The 18,975-nt window shown below is 37.1% G+C and overlaps 1 protein-coding gene across 2 annotated transcripts; it reads left to right on the top strand.

The window, feature by feature from the left end:
* The first annotated feature begins 6,548 nt into the window (after window positions 1-6,548).
* On the top strand, window positions 6,549-18,753 carry LOC140229521 (BRO1 domain-containing protein BROX-like). 2 transcript variants are annotated; one of them, XM_072309778.1, is made up of 11 exons: window positions 6,549-6,716; window positions 7,995-8,151; window positions 9,287-9,405; window positions 11,125-11,223; window positions 11,876-11,948; window positions 12,571-12,676; window positions 13,319-13,494; window positions 14,364-14,445; window positions 15,584-15,734; window positions 16,721-16,877; window positions 18,512-18,753. In XM_072309778.1, the coding sequence occupies exons 1-11, from the start codon at window positions 6,616-6,618 to the stop codon at window positions 18,611-18,613; spliced, it is 1,323 nt and encodes a 440-aa protein (XP_072165879.1). In that variant the 5' UTR covers window positions 6,549-6,615; the 3' UTR covers window positions 18,614-18,753. The 2 variants fall into 2 exon arrangements, with proteins under 2 accessions (XP_072165879.1, XP_072165871.1); XM_072309770.1 differs by having other exon boundaries at window positions 9,284-9,405.
* Window positions 18,754-18,975: the final 222 nt, after the last annotated feature.

Raw genomic sequence — 18,975 nt, 5'->3', positions numbered from 1 at the left:
ACGCACGCTTAAATTTGAATTAAACCGCGATGTGTGTGCGAGCGTACGCCGTAGTGCATACGATAATACAGTATGCACGCACGCGCACAAGATCATAACACCATTCCGTGGCACTCACTGGCCGCTGAAGCCGCAGAACTTTGATTCCGCCCCCAACGGCCACTTTACTTCGATCAGCTCAGCAGAGTTCAGACCACAAGAGTTCTGTGGTTCAGACATGACGTCAGAGGCTCAGCATCATTGCAGGGCCCTGTTTCATAAAGCTGTTCGTAAAGTTACGAACGACTGGGACACGTTCTGATGTGCTATAGGTCTGCTTTTCAAAATTTCCATAATTCAGCACAAGAACTGATCGCCAGTCGTTCTTAAGTCGTTCGTAGCTTTACGAACAGCTTTATGAAACACCCCCAGGTCGCGTTTTTCAATGGTGGGTTGCTCCGACAGACGAGTAGTATCCTTTCATTTGCGACTGAAACTGAGATGATCAGAGAAAAATGGTTTCAGATACCATCATCCTCAAAATATCAACAACTGCACGAATAACAATGTTGATGATAACCGTGAGGAGACTGCAAAATACAAGCTGAGCTTTTTAGCATGTCTCCTCCATTTCCTGCAACTTTCGTTTCAATTCAATTTTCATTGTTTACTTTGCTTTTGTGATGCGTAGTATTGTCAACTTCATGTATTTTTCTTTGTTACTACATTGCATTGATGTTGTGTTATTTTGTGTATGAAAATGTTGTTGGAAATGAAATGAATGAAAATGAATGAATGAGTAATTGCGTTTCACCTTGTAGTTACCTCGTGGAAAACTTTTTCTTCTGCGATTGAAACTGAATGAACTGATCGGGGAACTGAGAAAGTATCAGATACCATCCTCAAAATATCAAAAACTGCACGAATTATGTTGGTGAAAACCGTGAGAAGGGAGTTACATTTCGTAGGAAATACGCATGCATGGAAAACTTTTTTCCTCTGAGTCTGAAACTGAAATAAACTGCATGGAGAAAGTACGATTAAAGCGAATACATGTAGTTTCAGATACCAATATACCATCCTCAAAAGAGATTAAAGGGACAGTACAGTATTGGTGGAGATGAAAATTGGGCTTTTAAATTTTTGCGAGATACCAAGAAAACACTTATGATAAAGTACAGAGCATACCATTTCAAAAGGAATTCAAAGTTTATTTGACGAAAATCGGGTTTGGAATGACTGAAACATCCAAAAACAAAGTAAATCAAAGCGATCGTAATAAAGTGTGGGTCCCACACTTTATAAGAATCACTCTTTTTTGGATATCTCAGCCATTTTAAAACCAATTTTCATCAAATAAACGTTGAATTCCTCGTAGAATTACATGCTCTTTCATATTTCATAAGAGGTTTCTCATTATCTCACCAAAAAAGTTAGAAACTTGAAATTAGGTCTCAACCAAAACTGTACGATCCCTTTAAGTATTTTTTATCAACGAATGCTCGAATCAAAATGTTGGTGAAAACTGCGAGAAAGGAGCTGGTTGTTCAATGGTCAACCACGGGACGATTCTTCCTATTGAGTCAATATTTAACTTGCATACACCTTATATTGACATAGTATACTTCAATTCAATTCAATTAATCTTTATTTCCAATCGATCAACAAAAGCCAATATGCCCTTCATAATTATGGCGATGAAAAAGCGTTATCTATTCTGTAATAGTTCATCATAGAACACTCGATCACCCGATCGCTCAATCATTCCATATTGCAGGACTTTTACATTCTTAGTTTTAAATTGCCTTAGTTTTTTATTCCTTAACACTTTTTCTTTGCATTAATTTTCTGTACTCACCTATAACACAACCTCCTTTTTGGACCTCGGGTGGACTCTGTCTTCGCTTGTTAATTACAGAAGTGACTCATATTGTATGATTGTATCTTCTCCATGACACACACACACACTTTTTGTGCACCATACAAAGGAACACTTAAGGTATCATCACTTTGCCCCCCCCCCCCCCACTTGTCAGCTGAAGATTAAACCCGAAAGGAGCTGAGGACCTTTTTTTTTTTTTGCTTGTTAGGTCATGAAACCCGGAAGTGCCCCCCCCCCCCCACGGTTCGGTGTAAAAATGGCAGAGGTAAAAATGGCAGGGGTAAAAATGGCTGACGTAAAAATGGCAGGGGTAGAAATGGCAGAGGTAAAAATGGCAGAGGTAAAAATGGCAGAGGTAAAAATGGCAGAGGTAAAAATGGCAGAGGTAAAAATGGCAGGGGTAAAAATGGCAGGGGTAAAAATGGCAGAGGTAAAAATGGCAGAGTAAAAATGGCAGAGGTAAAAATGGCAGAGGTAAAAATGGCAGAGGTAAAAATGGCAGGGGTAAAAATGGCAGGGGTAAAAATGGCAGAGGTAAAAATGGCAGAGGTAAAAATGGCAGAGGCAAAACTGGCAGGGGCAAAAATAGCAGGGGTAAAAATGGCAAGGGTAAAAATGGCAGTGGTAAAAATGGCAGAGGTAAAAATGGCAGAGGTGAAAAAGGCAGAGGTAAAAATGGCAGAGGTAATAATGTCAGAGGTAAAAATGTCAGAGGTAAATAATTATCATGTCAGTGGTAAAAATGTCAGAGTTTAAGTTGTCAGTGGTCGTAATGTCAGTGGTCAAAATGCCAGAGGTAAAAATAAAAATTTAGTGGTAGAAATGCAAGAGGACGAGGTAAAAGTGACAGGTTTTTTTTTTTTCTTCATGTTTCTGACACTTTTCTCGCAATACGCGCTTTTCGTGTCTTCTCCTGAAATAAAGCACGGAGGAGACCGGGAAGAAATATGGGACACTCATGTAACTTGAAAAATGCTCAGCCAGTCAACAATCAAATTATATCAGTGAAAAGATGAGCCTCGGTACACCTGAAAATGGACATATTAACCACTATACAGCTCTACAGGTATCTTGTCAGTAAAATATCAAACTTACTATAGATCTGGTAGGTCCTATAGGTATTTTAATAAGTGTGCAAACTTCTGAAAATAAAATTGCTTGATAACAGACATGCAGGTATGAAAAATTCGCAGGGATCTTTTACTGTTTCTGTTACCACTGGGAGAAATTTAATCGGGCAGTGTCCTCCCCGCGGCACATGTAAATCCTACTTGGTCATGATGGTTATCCAATTTCTCTCCAGGTTGTCTCATTTCTCCCCGCTTGATGTCCCAGTTCCCCCAAAATTAGGGGTTAAACAAATCATTAATTACACGGAAATGTTTATTCTACTATAAATTTTAGAACCTATACTACATAATTATGATTATGACCTACTTTGACAAAATATTTTAAAAGTTACAAGGAATTTTTCATGATGATGGAAAAATGTCCCATTTCTTCCCGGTCTCCCCTACACTTTCCTGCATTTTTTTTTTTCTCATGGATAACCTCTGCGTTTTCTGATGTTATTTCAATGAAGAATGGATGCTCCACCCAACAAGCTAAAATACTATCGCATTTTGTCCCAGCAAAGTCCTAAAAACCTGCAGTTCAAATTTTTGGGGCCACCCTGTATAGTGTAAGTTCACCGTAATATTGTTGTTTATCTATTAATTTGCATCTAATCATCAAAGTGCCACAGTTTTCGTAGCATTGTGGTCTTTCCAAGCAAGTGTAAATGGCCTTATATAATGTATCGTACAAACTCTGCCAAATTTAGCGACTTCCCATGAAAACGAGTAGCATTAGTTCTCACCTTTAAACTGACATGGTGCAATCTGTATAGTCACTGTAAACAGTTTTTGAATGCATACATTATAAATCAAAATCTGGAAGTCAATCACGAGCCCTAAATGTTCTTACACTCCTGTGCTACATACTACTTAACCCCCCCCCCCCGAAAAAAAATATGTTTGTGAATCTAATGAAATGTTTTTAACGATCAGAATGGTAAAATCTTCGTTTGACACCAGGATTTATCCATATTTTTGCTCAAAATATTAACGAATTTTGAGCCTGCATATTTTTGTTACTCTCCTTTTGTAATTTCAGCTGAAAGATTCGTTTTACTTTTTAGTGAAGTTTTCTTACTGTTGTTGTATAACGAGGGAACAACGTCATTTTAGGAGGTTGAATCTACCAATCTTCACCAACACAACATGTTGATAAATTTACTACGTTAATCATAATGGAATCTGACTTTGGAGCAACAGCTAAGTTTGAAAAGCATCAAACATTTATTTTTTATTTTCGCCTGCGGATTCGTTCAACAATAATTGAAAGAAATCCCATGGCAAACTATCGGTTTTTACTCTCACTAGAACAGTTTATTGCTAATGTTCGTTTCCAGTTTTAATAGGCATATATTTGTTTTTGAGATATTTGTTTTTGCGCAAAGTGATACCTGAACAATGTAATCAAATATTTTGCAAGAGCTTACTTATGTCTGCCGTTACATCAGCTGTAGTTTGTTTTTTTTTTACGTCACGTGTATGCTTGCTTCTACACTATCTCGTGATCAGGCCTTGTGAGATTAATAGGCTCCTATACGAAACCTGAATGTGAGAATTTAACATAGAACAGGTGAAAAATTAGCGGTTTGCTTCGACTATGTCTCCTTCATTTCTTTACACTAAACAGTTAAAAAATGGAAAATAATGACAATATACTAGCCTGGACGTGAGCGGAATTCGTTTGTGTAAGAGTGTGTATGTGAGAGTATGTTGTATATCTACGTTATGTTTATACCAAAAGAAAAGTTCTTGCGTGTGTGTGTGTGTGTGTGTGTGTGTACGTATGTTATTTCTTTATTGGGCGAAACAACGTAGGATTATACTGTTTAAGGGGTTTGCAGCATTGTTGGAACCTCCCTTATAATGATAAATAATAATAGTAGTAGTACAAGTAGTAGTAGTAGTAGTAATAATAATAATAATAATAATAATAATAATAATAATAATAATTTCCCATAGGCCTACTAGGCTCTTAGCTGGTTTAATATTCCTCTGAAAAGACAGATTACGCCACTGCACTTGAATCAAACTCAGAATAATGAGAGTGATCTATTTAAAAAAAAGACATAATTCCATAAATATTCTTCAGATCTGCAGTTTGGATTTGCTAATTAGATAGATACAGTTTGCTCTGGGTAGGTTATTATTCAAAACCTCTTCATACGTTTACCTCTGACGAAATCGCTCTCATTACTTCTGACATTTTTACCTCTGACATTAACTCTTGACATTTTTACCTCTGACTTTTTTAATTCTGACATTATTACCTCTGACATAATTACCTCTGACATTTTTACCTCTGCCATTTTTACCTCTGCCATTTTTTCCTCTGCCATTTTTACCTCTGCCATTTTTACCTCTGCCATTTTTACCTCTGCCATTTTTACCCCTGCCATTTTTACCTCTGCCATTTTTACCCCTGCCATTTTTACCCCTGCCATTTTTACCCCTGCCATTTTTACCTCTGCCATTTTTACCCCTGCCATTTTTACCTCTGCCATTTTTACCTCTGCCGTTTTCACCTCTGCCATTTTTACCTCTGCCATTTTTACCCCTGCCATTTTTACCTCTGCCATTTTTACCCCTGCCATTTTTACCTCTGCCATTTTTACCTGGCACCCCCCCCCCCCCCCGACACACACACACTTTTGAAAACGCTCCGCCGGCCCTGTCCTCACACTATTTTCCCTTATAAGAAATAAACCTCATTGATTTCGTATGATTATGTACATGCAAATGTTGAAAATGAAATAAATTAAATAAAATGAAATGAAATAAATGATATTCAAATAATTTGAATACAGACATGTGAAGAGGAAATAATAAATCTAATTAAGGAAAATATAAGTGTAGAAATGACTAAGAGAGTTGTCCATACTAAATTGTCATGCACTGTGATTATCATCCTCGAGTCATTTTTTTAAAGACAAATTAATAAATTGCAAAAGTACTTTTCTACCCAAACTTATGGAATACTATTACATAGATAGATAGTTCCAGTTGCTGTTGGATGTCTGCCGACCAGCACCCAGCTGAAATGAGCGAAAATACAATAAAAATATAGAGTGAAAAATTCATCCCACCTTTTCAAGCTTAGAGTTATAGATACTGAGCAGAATAGACGCAGTTGAACAGAACATTAAAAATTTCGAAAAAATTGCAAAGATTAAGCATAAAAACATTTTGTCATGAAACAAAAGTTTCACGTGTCTTCACCTGAACCGTACATTGTACTGAAAAATCGTAATTTCTGAAGATAAATATGACGTCAACCTCACAGTTGTCAGTCAGCCTCTCATGATGAACAAATACTTTACGTAGTCTAGTTTTAAAGACATAATCTTGTTTATCCAAAATTGGCCTGGAGTTCACTGATTGTAATGACAATAGATATTAAGAATATTAGACTACGGAGGACCTACCTTAAATAATAAATGAACAATTGAGCTCCGTTTTCTCATGAAATTCTTTTCTTAAACAAGATTATTTTAGTGCTAATATACGAATATATTAACAGGTGCTGGTATAAAGTCTAGGTCTATGTTTATTGTATGTCGGAAATTCGTGTGGAAGAAAAGCCTTAGAAGTCTAATATCGTAAACGGGAGTGAAGTGGAAATTTCAACTTCTTTGTATAAAAATGGCGCATTGGTTCCACAGAAATCCGCTCAAAGCTACGAATGTAGTAAATTTTGATCTTGGAAAACAAGCCAGCACTCCTCTTGCCAGGAATATCTGCAGGTAAGATCACCGCGCCGATAGAATAGCGACACTGCAATCAAAACGCTTACGCTTAGTCCCACGCGTTCGTGTTGTTGTAGTAAGGCTTTCTTTATCTTATCAAGTCCTTGCGCTTGCTGGTATGGGTAGCGATGCCAAATGAATTTGTTTTAATTCGTGTGAAGTATATTGAGTGACCATTAATTTTGAAGCTTGCTCTTTAATGTCAGTCTACATATTTTTGTGAAATAGTGGCAAATATTCAAATGAGCTCATCGCATGCATGTTTGTAAAAGTGTCTGCCGGCTCCTGGCTGTTCAGACACCTGTCACAAGTATAGCCCTATTAGGTCCTAAATGCATTTTATTTTGAGACAATATAAATATAATAAAAATAATAAATTAGCATGGAAAGAACATTTACAATAATATACTCATAAATGTCAGTCGACTGTTAAAAAAACAACCATTACAAACGATGAAGTCTGATTAATAATGAATATTTTTCCTTGTTCATTTGATATGTTGATACACTTGTATTGTACTATTTGTAGGCCTAAGTAGTAGGATTGATATTTGTTGTGAATGCAATAATGTGCAATGTGAAAATCTGTAAATCAAAAAATAATTACCACAGATGTGATTTAGCATCCTTATCATGACCTTGTCATTCTTGCAAACACAAAATATGAATCGAAACTGTGAAGTCATACTGGTAATGGTATGACTATAGTTCTTTCCATCCCCTCCATTCTCCAAGCTTACCAAGTAGAGGTCAAAAACACACTGTCCCTCGGCAAAGACATAAAATGAATGTCCATGTGTGAGAGAGTCACAAGCTCATGCATGTAAAAGATCCTGCTGCAATCATTCATCGCAAAGAGTAGGGTGCTTAACCTGGTGACTTGGTCTCGCCGTACATGCAACTGAACCCCATGGAAAACCAGTGTAAACTATTGCAGCTAAATATAGGCTATTGTATCCAGCCATCTTCTAAGATGGAAAAATAAAACAAACAAAACAAATGTCAGTGCATATATGCATGTCTGGCAGTTATCAAGTTGAGTTTTGGAATCATGATTTGCACAGGCTTAATACAATTCACATCTGAATTTACAAACATAACTGATAATTACCATAATCATGAGTACCGTAGTCATAACTTGCCATAAGCACCATTATCTTCCAAATATACACTTCCAATTACAAAGCAATATAGAGTGAATCCCCATGTACGGTACCAAGATATTATCTTAATCAATCTGTTTTTCATTCTCTCTGACCTCTACTTATTTTACAGTGAAGCCAAGACTGCACGAGCAGCTCTACTCGCTCTTCTTCCAAACCCAAACACAGATATAGCAGTTCTGAATGCTGCTGCAGAGAAGTACCTTGGCATTTTGCGTGGCTTTGTGGAGCCCACTACAGATCCAAATGCAAAACCAGCTGCACAGTCTGTAAGTTTGTGTTTATAAATGTTAAATGTTTTTGTTGTTGTTGTTGTTGTTGTTTTGTTTTTGTTTTGTTTTTTGCAGTGATTAATGCCCATGACCATAAAATGTAATTTTCATCTGCCACACATTTGATTAAAAATATTAGAAGTGAAATGAGTGCCCATAGCATTCAGAGGACTTCTGCAAGTTCATGTATTAGTACCTGACTTCCTGGTTGAATGTAATGAAGACATTCTGATTGTTTTGTTTCCCAGGTGAGATAAATCATATCGTCCCTAGGGTGACAAGACCTTGTATCTACAAAATGTCAAATGTTCAGGAGAGCCCAAAAACATGGCGGCTTAAGCACTGTGGCAAATGGGATAGCCTTTCCTTTGACATGCCGTGGTGGCTTCATTTTTGGAGTAAGACAGTTGGGATTTGGACAGGCCATCACTTAACACATTATTTGACCATTATTTTAAAAAAGTCATTTTCACCAAAATTGCAGATACAAGGTCTTGTCACCCCAGCGACGTTATGCTCCTGTTGAGTGTTTTGCAAGAAGCAGACTATGCAATATGCCATCAGACTTTCATACTAACCCATTACTTCTGATAGTATCGAAATCCCTATATGTATAGACCTTTTTTTTTAGGCTTCACCAGGTGGGCTTAAGACAATGGGTGCAAGGATGTACCGGTAGCCAAAGAGATTCAGATGTTTCTTTGATTTTACTAGCAGCTGTCCATCACAAGCCTTTCCATACTGTAACTACTGTTAATGTGTAAATTCTCCTTTGATTGATTCCCCCTTTTTTTTTACCAGTTATGACAACTTTCCCATGTTTTTATTCCATTGTTAACACATCATATTTGAAAGAGTATACATCGTTATTTGGACAAGAAATATAGCAGTGAAATATTTGCTCTTTTTATCCTTATTTTCCCACTGGTATTGCAATGCCCAAATGCGCTATTCAAAAAAAAAAAAAAAAAAAAAAAAGAAAGAAGATATCATGGCAAAATACATAACGTGTTTCCAGCATGTCATTGTATGGAAAATGTGTGGAACATACACATGTATTCACAAGGGCACATTAGGAACTGGTGCATTTTTAAAATTTTCATTCTTTTTTAAATGATTCATATCCCAGCAGGGGTCGGGTGAAGGAGAAGGAGGTCAAGAGCAGGAAATAGTGGCCAGTGGGTCACAGGATGGCAAACTGAGAAATGCCATCAAGTTCACATGGTCCAACAGCCTGGGTGAAAAGCACACGTGAGTAGCCGCATCAATTATGTATCTTTTCCACTGCCATCAAATCTTGTCATGAAATGTCACAATTTCATATCAAGGCATATTAAGAGAATGAGACCGTATTACTACAAAGTATGCTACAGATTCTTTTAAGTGGTTGTTAATGCATGATAAAAAAAAAATGGGCGAATAATGCTGACCCCTCGTGGTTTGCCCAAGGCGAATAGCAATAGTCAGCAAACTGCATCAACCAGCCACATTGTGCAATACATTGCATGAAGAAGAACAATGCAGGATAGAAGCTGCAAGAAATCAGTTTGTATTCAGTCTTGATTCTTAAGTTTTTATGATTTCTGTGAAGAGGACTTTACAGAGACCTGTGAAGAGTTCAAATTTGCTTGAAAGTTAGGCATTGAACTCTTTTTCATGATGGAAATGAAAAGTGATGCCATCTCTCTGTTTCCCTCGCCTCCCTCGACGTTTCGCGCTATAATTCTGTAACGCGAGAAGGCCTCGTCGCGAGGCTTCTTGACTTTCTTTGTTGAAGTCTCGCGCAACTTTTGAGACCAAATTTGCAACGTCCGCGTGTACTTTTTTGAAGCCACGCCCATTTTTGTAATGGCATATCACCCCAAAACGGGCACAATTTTGTGATTTTGTGTACATTTCCTATGGAAAATGGCGCTCTGTCATGAAAGTCATAAAAACCTGATTATTCTTGCAATTAATCACTTTCATTGATTAGTTTTAGGCTAATTATGGTAGAAAAAGTGGTCAGTAACAATTTCCAATATAAAAACAAAGAAAAAAACAAAAGTCGAAAAACAAAGAAATATATAAGAAATTCCGAAAACAATAAAATACATAAGAAATTAAATGACTTTTGGAAGTTTTTGTGATGTACAATTGTTGAACATGTTAAAACAGATACACATACCAAAAAGTAGACTCTCAATGCTTTTAATTAGGCTAAAATATGATCTTGCACTTAATTTGCATAATTAATTAAAATTAGAAATTGATTGTTTCAAAATATCTTATGACACAATCTTGTAGATTACGACGTGGGTGTCACGCGTGCCAAATTTCGTTGTGATCGCACCACTGATTGGCCTGATGGGGGGGGGGGGGGCAGAATCCACCCCCCTCCGGTTTTAGCATAGCCAAAAAAGGCCCGGCCTGATTAGGGTTAAATCTGAGTACAATTATATGTCTTTTGGTGTGTGGGATTTGTTCTGTTTGTTTGCTTTTTTGGGTTTGTTTTGGGTTGTTATAACATATAAAGTTTTACCAGATGACACAACAGTAAGAATTGTTTGTGATGTGTGTTTTGATCTTATTAGTACCAATGTAGGAAATGCTTGTTGTCAAGACAGGTGGGATTTCTTATTTACTCCTTCTTCTCGCCTCTAAATTTGATGAATCACAACCTTTATCTTTATTTCTCTCTTTCTATCTTTAGCATGTGTGGTATTGTATGAGTCATATCTGAATTCTATTTCATCATATTCAATATGTTCTGTAAATATGTAAATTTGTTCCAAAGATTGTTTTCCAAGAAATCAATTCCATTTATCATTAACCAACTGTGTAAGAGTGCAATACATCAGCAGAGCCCATTGAATAGATTCTTACAGATGTTTAGAATGAAAAGAGAGGAGGGAGGACCATTCTTTAGGCATAGATATTAATTTCCAGTGTTGATGCTGAATGCTGATTTTCAATCATTTCTTCTTGCAGCTCCCAGTATGACGTTGTCTTTGAGCAAATCATGATTCTATTCAACATTGCCCTGTGGCACACCAAACATGCAGCAGCACTGGCAGGGGCCAAGGAAGAGTGAGTTCAAATGACCATGGAAACTTATACGAGACTTCATCCTAATGTAGTTTATCCCATTGAGGACAAGCTGATTTTGCTCTAAGGAACAATGGACATGCATTTCCCATAGACACCTGCCTGAGTATATTCAGGACTAGTCTTCAGTGGGTTAATGTTTGCTGTTGTGTCATTTTTTTTTCAATGACTAATTGATATCTGGTAAACTCTCATTTGCAAGTGCAATGGTCAGAGGTGGAATGAGAAATAGTGCTTGCATCATTACAGTCATGGTACCATTGTGGGATTACAGTTCATGACACAATAGTCATTGATTTAAATACTTGTTCATGTATTCTTTCATTCATTCATTTATCTGTTCATTTATTCTATTACCAGTATTGCTTTATTTCTTTGTATTGTTTTTATTGAGTGCATAGTAGTATTTGAGGCAATGTTTTCTAAAGTGGTAATCCATCCGTACCTACTTAGTTATTTCTTGTCACCACAACTAAGGTTAGATTGACATTGGAATCCTGATAAAATCTGGTGTTTGTCTGTGTGTTTGGCAATGCAAACATAAATTGAAAAAATGTTGTGAGATTCTATGTCAAAGATCATAATTCATTCATTTTGTAAATTTCAAACTTTGATACGTTGCTTTGTCCTACAGCATTGAAGACAATGATGCCAAAGAAGTTCACAAATGCTTGCGATCAGCAGCTGGGATATTTAAGTACATTGATGTAAGTACATCGGTAGGAGAACATACTTTGCTGATGATAGCACTCCACTTGTTCTGAAAATAGTCTTGGGTATTTCTCAGAAATCACTTGAAGTTTTACCAGAATAGCAAAACTAAAGTTTTGGTGTCTCCCACAAGATTCACTTGAAGTTACCAGAATAATAGAACTGGTTACTGGGAACTGGATGAATTGTAGAACCTCACTCCCATGAAACAAATTTACAAGTACGGCCTGTCAGTTCAGCGTAGATACCAGTAATCATGAAACCATAAATGGAAAAAGGTACATGCTCCTACAGATATTGAAGCTTGGTTGGGCAAAGTGAGAGTTTGATATAGGTAGAATTGGAGGGTAAACCCTTCCCCTAGCCTGTGCAAGCACTTAGAGTTATTTAGTTCTACCTCATCTATCCAAATCTTATGAGAGTTTGAGTACCTGTAGTTTCAATGAATGCTTTGAATCTGTAATTTCTCCTACACAAACTTGAGACTATTCTTGTTCTAATTCAGTTTACTTACTGCACCTTACTTCAAGTTGTGAGTGAGAATAGCAACATGTGTACATCATCAGGAATTCAGGTGCTTTATAATGATTTCTATGCAAAATTGTATTTCCAAACAAGGAGACCCTGACAGCAAAGCTGTTTGAGAGGACTGGAGATGGAACAGACCTCGACCCAAACGTTCTCAAGGCATACATCCAGCAGTGTACAGCAGAGGCACAGGAAGGTGTGTTGATTTATATTCCCAGTACAGTTGTAATTCAAAATTTATCAGTGTTCATTGCCCTATCTTCAAGAATTCAATTTTTCAATTTGTTGTTCTTCCTGCTGTGTACAATTTTCTGCACAGCTTTAGCTCTTTCTTACACATTACTTTATCATCTTGATAGTTGTGCCAGTTTGTAGTTGTCAAACAGTTAATCTAACTGACCATGCTCAGTTATGCCACAAGAGCTACTAATCACAAACCAAGTTGAAGTACCTTAATGACACTATTAAGTATGTATGGCCATACATAGATAAACGTGGGTAGTTGTTATGCCTTGCAGTCAGAGGACTAAGGTCACAGGGCTAAGTTCATGGGTCACAATGGACCACAGATTATCAAAACAATACAACTGGTGACGAATGGTGCAAATCTTATGAATTAGTACCAGGGTAAGCCTGGTGAAGTAGTTTGAAGGGGCATTTCATTATGTTTGGAACTATAAATTTGTAACTTTTTTGAGCATCACTTCATAGTGTTCTACATTGTATGATCATGACTCAATTTAGTGATATAAAGGACCCCACATAAGGTGGATCATCTTTTTAAAGCTGTATGCTCAGAATCGTATTCTTTTCTTTGCATACGATTTCTGCACTCCAGTCACCGTGGCCCGTGCTATTGAAATGAAGCATGCCACCAATCTAGTGTCGTCCCTTGCCTTCGAGACTGGAAAACTCTTCAAGTTAGCAGACAATTCCCTGAAGGCAGTTGAGGAGACCCTCGTCAACAAGTGGCGCAAGTACCTGCAGCTGAAGGCCACATTCTACTTGGCATATGTGAGTTAAAGGGAAAATCCTCTCCATGCTCAAGTTAGCTGTATTGAATAGAGTGAAATCAGACTAACAGATTTTCAAGTTATGTGTGCTTCAAAGTAACAATGATGTTCATTCAATTCATTTCAGTTCACTTCTAATTTTATTTCTGATATCACACAAATTCTTTCAAATACAATAATCACAAAAAAATAATTGTAATACATATTACATGAACATATATTTGAAAGTTGAAAAGAAAAAAAGTGCAATACCTATGTTAAATTGTCTAAACAAAAATTTATCATTGTGTTATTAACCCATTGAGGACGGGCTGATTTTGCTACAACACGCATTTCCCATAGACACCTGCCTAAGTATACTCGGGTCTTGTCTTCAGCGAGTTAAAGGGACTGTACAGTACTGGTTGAGATGGGGATCATGTTTTGAACATTCCTAAGTGAGATAATGAGAAACCTCTTATGAAATATGAAAGAGCATGTAATTTTAAGACGGATTCAACGTTTATTTGATGAAAATTGGTTTTCAAATGGCTGAGATATCAAAAAAAGTGATGATAATAAAAGGCGACAGGCCACGCCTTTTATTAGGATCTCTTTGTTTCACCTTGTTTTTGAATATCTAAGCCATTTCAAAACCGATTTTCATCAAATAAACTTTTGATACCCCTTAGAATTGCATGCTCTTTATCATCTCATAGAGTGGTTTCTGTATATCTCGCGTCACATGTAATGGATAACCTTGTAGAGATGTGGGTTAGAGCTGCAACGAGTACTGTACATTGTTCTAATAGCAGGGTTAACAATGTTCCCTGCATGCAATTCTTATTGTGGTGGTCATCACTTGTCATGTGTTCTGGCCCCCAACTGCAGGCACATTGCTACCACGCCCAGACCCTCCTGGCTCAGGACAAGTGTGGTGCTGCGGTCAGGTCGGCGAAAGAAAGTCAGACTCGTAAGTCGACCTTGCCACATTTTTTCAGGAGTTAAGGTTTGTGTGAGAAGGGAGAACTTGTCAGTAGTGTAGAAAGATTAGGATAGTGTGTGTATGGGGGGGGGGGGGGTGTCAATTGCTAAGAAGGGGAGATCATGCCTGTAGTTTTGAAGGATGTTGAAATGGTTATAGTAATATTTTCAGCCATGTTGCTCGACCATGCCTTATCTCTGCGGTACCTCATTGCCTTTAAGATTGTGTTAACAGTACTTAGGCTTGCCATCAGATGTTTTACCACAAAGACAACCAACAAACAAATGTTTAGACTTCACTATGTAACCCATGTGTGTCTATTGTTTGAGAAAAATTATGTTATGAAAGTCAGTAAAACATCACTTAAATATTGATACTATGGTGAATAAGATTTGCATGAATAACTGATTCTCCCTCATCTTTCTACCTCACCTTTCTTTCATACCACAGACATATGACTTTACCATGATGAAGGGACATCTCTATAATGATTAAACTAATATGCCAAACTGCGGCGGGGGGGGGGGGGGGGGGGTAGAGATGGGCTTATTAATTGAAACACTAAGAGGAAGTGGAGGTTTTGGATTCAACAGATTATAGGTCATCTTCGCCAAAAGGATGATGAACATTCGCAGGTAGAAGAACACTTTAGTGAAATATGTTCCTTGGTTTGCAGCTGATAATTTCAAGTTTATATCCACCAGGCCACTGTAAACCTTTATTGATGACAATGAGATAAAGAAATCAAGAATATCGCTGTGGCATACAGCATACAGAAAGTGAATCATTCTTAAGTCTACAAACTTTGAGAAAGAATTGAAGTTAGTTGCTTCCATGCTTTCTACACTTGTGTACTGGTGTGGATCATTTTACTGGGATTTGAATGATATTCATGCAATCTGCTTGTAACTTTCTTCTGTCTCATAGTAACTCTTTGACCATTGCTCTGTACCAATGGAGTAGATCACTAAACTTTGAAATATATGGATAAAACAGTAGGATTTCTTTCACCATGAAGACTGGCAAGGCATAACAATAATGTAAATCTTTTCCAGGGGAAGAAAGCACCAGAGAAATGTAGATGACAGAGATGTTAAGATATGTGATATGTTTTATTTCCCTGAAGAATACCAGAAGGCGGAGGAGTTGGGACGGACATATGCCTCTACCAAAGGCCCAGGGAGGAGTGCGAAACCACAGGAGCATGCCTTCTTCCGTCGTCTTGGCCCCCTTATCAGGAGGAACCTGGAAAAAGTAGAGAGAGAGAATGGATTTATGTGAGTACCTCAGCATCATCAATATGGCGCTCTTGTTCTTATCTCACAGGTATGAACAACTGATTGAGTCTGTACCATCTTTTTTTTCCAATAGATATCCCATACCACGCATCATTTAATGTTACTGAAATGCAAATAGTATTAACTTAGTCAAGAAATAGACTCCACTTTTGCTCCTAGTTTGTTTTTTTTTTTTTTAAGGAAGAGGAACTAAGATACTTCTTTCATTTCTCATTTGGCAATTGTAAAATTTATGGCCACATTTCCATTTGTGTAAATGATGCATGCATTTCATAATTCATGATATACATTTACCCATGTGATTATCTTAATGTAAATGGATATATGATGGCCATGCCAGTCACTTTTTGTGTATTTCTTGTAACTCTCAACTTTGAATAGTCACTTAGAAACTAAGTTTGTGATATTAGAAAAATATCTGGATTGAAATTTCTGCAACTTGGAGGAAAAGAACCAAATTGAAATTCTGTATTTTTTTTGTCCGTTCAGCATGCAACATACTATCTATTGCAGATGTTTACACATCCTTTTGACAAAGATGGAAGCTATTGGCAGTTTGTTTTAAACTGTTGTATAAAGAGAAGACTTTTGTGTACAATATCAACACTTGATATGTGCATACAATCTCACTGCAGTGATGATGTATTACGTAGCCAGTCAAGGGAAGTGATATTTGTCCAGTGATACTGATTTCAATTCAGCACGACTTCAGGTTGCTAAATGAAGGCCTGTTTGCATTTATTTTGTATAAGAAAGATTGAAATGACTGTGGCAATAAATTCAATACTCACAAGTGATTGGTTATTTTCTCACTGCCGTTGTTGTAACTGCAATTATTTTGTAGATGACAATAATCACATACCCCCTTGTGATATGTGAGTCTGGTCTGTGCATACTGTAAGTAGACATATGCATAACTTTATAGGTAGACCCCATGCATTCAATGGCTCAATTCTCACATCCAGCTACTACCAGAAGGTCCCAGATGAGGTGCCAGAACTTCCCACCAAGGCCACGTACGGTCTGGCCAGCCCAGTGGATTTTGAGATGCCGAGCAAGTCCGAGGACTGGACAGCAGAAACCTACAGCGGCTTCAAAGTTGCCAATGCTAGTCCAGAGGAGGTGTGTGCATGCATCTTATCATTTTACTTTAAGAAAAACAGGTCAATTGGAAATCTGTTCGATTCTGGTCATCACCAAATCATTTTTTTTTTTTTTGGTCTTTTTTTTTAGCTCATCAGTTTTTGATTTTCATTTTCAAATGATATTGTCTTCCTAATTGTTAGAGAAAATAATCATCATTGTTGGTGGCAGACATGTCAGCTGTGTATTTTGATGAATTCTTTTCTGACTTCAGGAAGAATGGGTTACAAGCCACAGACACACTATCTTACATGAGTTTGAGGTTCATTCCCACATCACATTTCCAAGTTTACTATATGTGACCGTGCACCTCAAAACGAACATAAAGTCGCACACACTGATTTTGTGTGAAGACTGAAAATAAGTGAAATGGGTCAACCTAGCCGAACTTGACTTTTTCATATTTTCTGAAAGAGCGGGTCTTCTTTTACATTATGCTAAAATTTGGTACCATAAAACGGGCAGGAAAGTGTGTTTTTTTTAACAGTTTATCTCGAACATTTTTGGTAGAATAGTGTGATTAGGTGTGTCTTTAGAATCCCTTTTTCATTTCTGAAAAACCTTGTCCACACTCTTCACTTTCAACTCTAATAACTTTTGAAAGGATAATGATACTGCATTGAAAGTTGGCATTAATTATGGACAGAATGTGTTAATGAGGCATGCTCAATTTCAGTTTAATCTGATAATCCCTTCATTGTTGTTACTCTGGTGGTTTACTTCCTGTTTTTTGTCCCATTCATCGCACAGCCAGCACTGTTTGGTAAAGATTAAGCGCTTGAATAGACACTGTACTTCAGAGCCTCTTTTCTCAGTTCACACTTTTCCTTAGTTTGTGCTTTCTTTCCAATATTTAGATAGGTTAGGAGAGTCCATTTGATTTGAGTTATACATCATTTTAAAGCTGAAAGTCTGCTCTTTCAGAATATGGTCTTAACTAAAAATTCATGTTTAGCGACTTTTTGTTTGTTTTGAGGTGCAGGGTCACATATTTGATAAAACACATCTCATGAACAGAATGGTACAAATTGGATCGTAATTTTGCATAAAATAAAAAAGTGAAGGATGTTATCATTTATGCATTTCACCAAAAAGTTTACATTCCACAAGTTACTCATTTAGATTTTTTGTGTGTGTGAGAATCAACCTTTTTGTTTGATTGTATATCAAAGACAACATACACAGTGTGTTAAATTTGACTGCGTTGATTATGAGGATATCTTCTTTTGTATATGTTTTATTATTTGAGGATGTTTCAAAATTATAAGTAAATGATATAATATTCAATATTCTCTGTTAGCTGAAGAAAGGATGTGAGAAATTATTGGTTGGAGACAGTCATTTGTGTATTGGAAACTCATTTGATATGACTTTGTTGAATAGAATAAGACGCTTTCGGCATACAGAATTATGCCGGACAAACCTGCTGCAATAGGCATTGATAACACGGATCAGTAACTGTACATGATTCAATTGTAGCGTATAGTGAATGTCATATCTGTAAACCAGATATTCATGTTCCTATTAGTATACTTCCCTGAAAACAGTTTGCTTACAATGGTTATGTTTCTCTCTCTTGCGATTGCTGTGGCGTTCCATCAACCGTCCCCCAGAGAGCGAAAGAGAAGGACGACACTCCGAAGCCCGTGAAGGAGGTTCCTGTCAATCCGACGGACAAGGAGTCCAGCAACAGCAGTGGCTGCGTTGTCTCATAGGACACCGTTGCCGTGGGCGACCGTTTAGAGAATCCTTTTAACCAGGGAGTGCTCCACACTCCAGAAAAAAAAAAGCTTTCCAATTGACCAACTCATGACAGAATTAAGTTTATGTGCATTCTTTGTAGTTGGTTTGGGGGTTCCATATACATGTACATGTATACCCACATTAAGATTTTGCTTAAAGTCTTTACAAAATTGTACACATAGACTCGGATTACTGAAAAGAATTTGCAGGATGTTGATTTCTTTCAATAAAGCTTTTTTTTTTTTTAAATTGATTTTGCTGTATAATGTTAAGACTACAGTAGTGTGCATTGAAGATAAGAGTTTTATATTTCTGTAAAAAGGGAGAGACTTGG

This window comes from Diadema setosum, chromosome 1 (genome assembly GCF_964275005.1).
Source record: "Diadema setosum chromosome 1, eeDiaSeto1, whole genome shotgun sequence".
In the NCBI taxonomy this organism is placed as follows: domain Eukaryota; kingdom Metazoa; phylum Echinodermata; class Echinoidea; order Diadematoida; family Diadematidae; genus Diadema; species Diadema setosum.
The sequence above is the reverse complement of the archived record's forward strand: the minus strand, read 5'-3'. Positions and strand labels throughout refer to the sequence as shown.

What these genes read in the sequence shown, in the direction of transcription:
- LOC140229521 (XM_072309770.1), top strand. Translation starts at nt 6,616, where the DNA reads ATGGCGCATTGGTTCCACAGAAATCCGCTCAAAGCTACGAATGTAGTA. An exon ending in CTTGCCAGGAATATCTGCAG is followed by an intron (nt 6,717 to 7,994) that starts GTAAGATCACCG and finishes CTTATTTTACAG; the next exon opens with TGAAGCCAAGACTGCACGAG. An exon ending in GGATATTTAAGTACATTGAT is followed by an intron (nt 11,949 to 12,570) that starts GTAAGTACATCG and finishes TTTCCAAACAAG; the next exon opens with GAGACCCTGACAGCAAAGCT.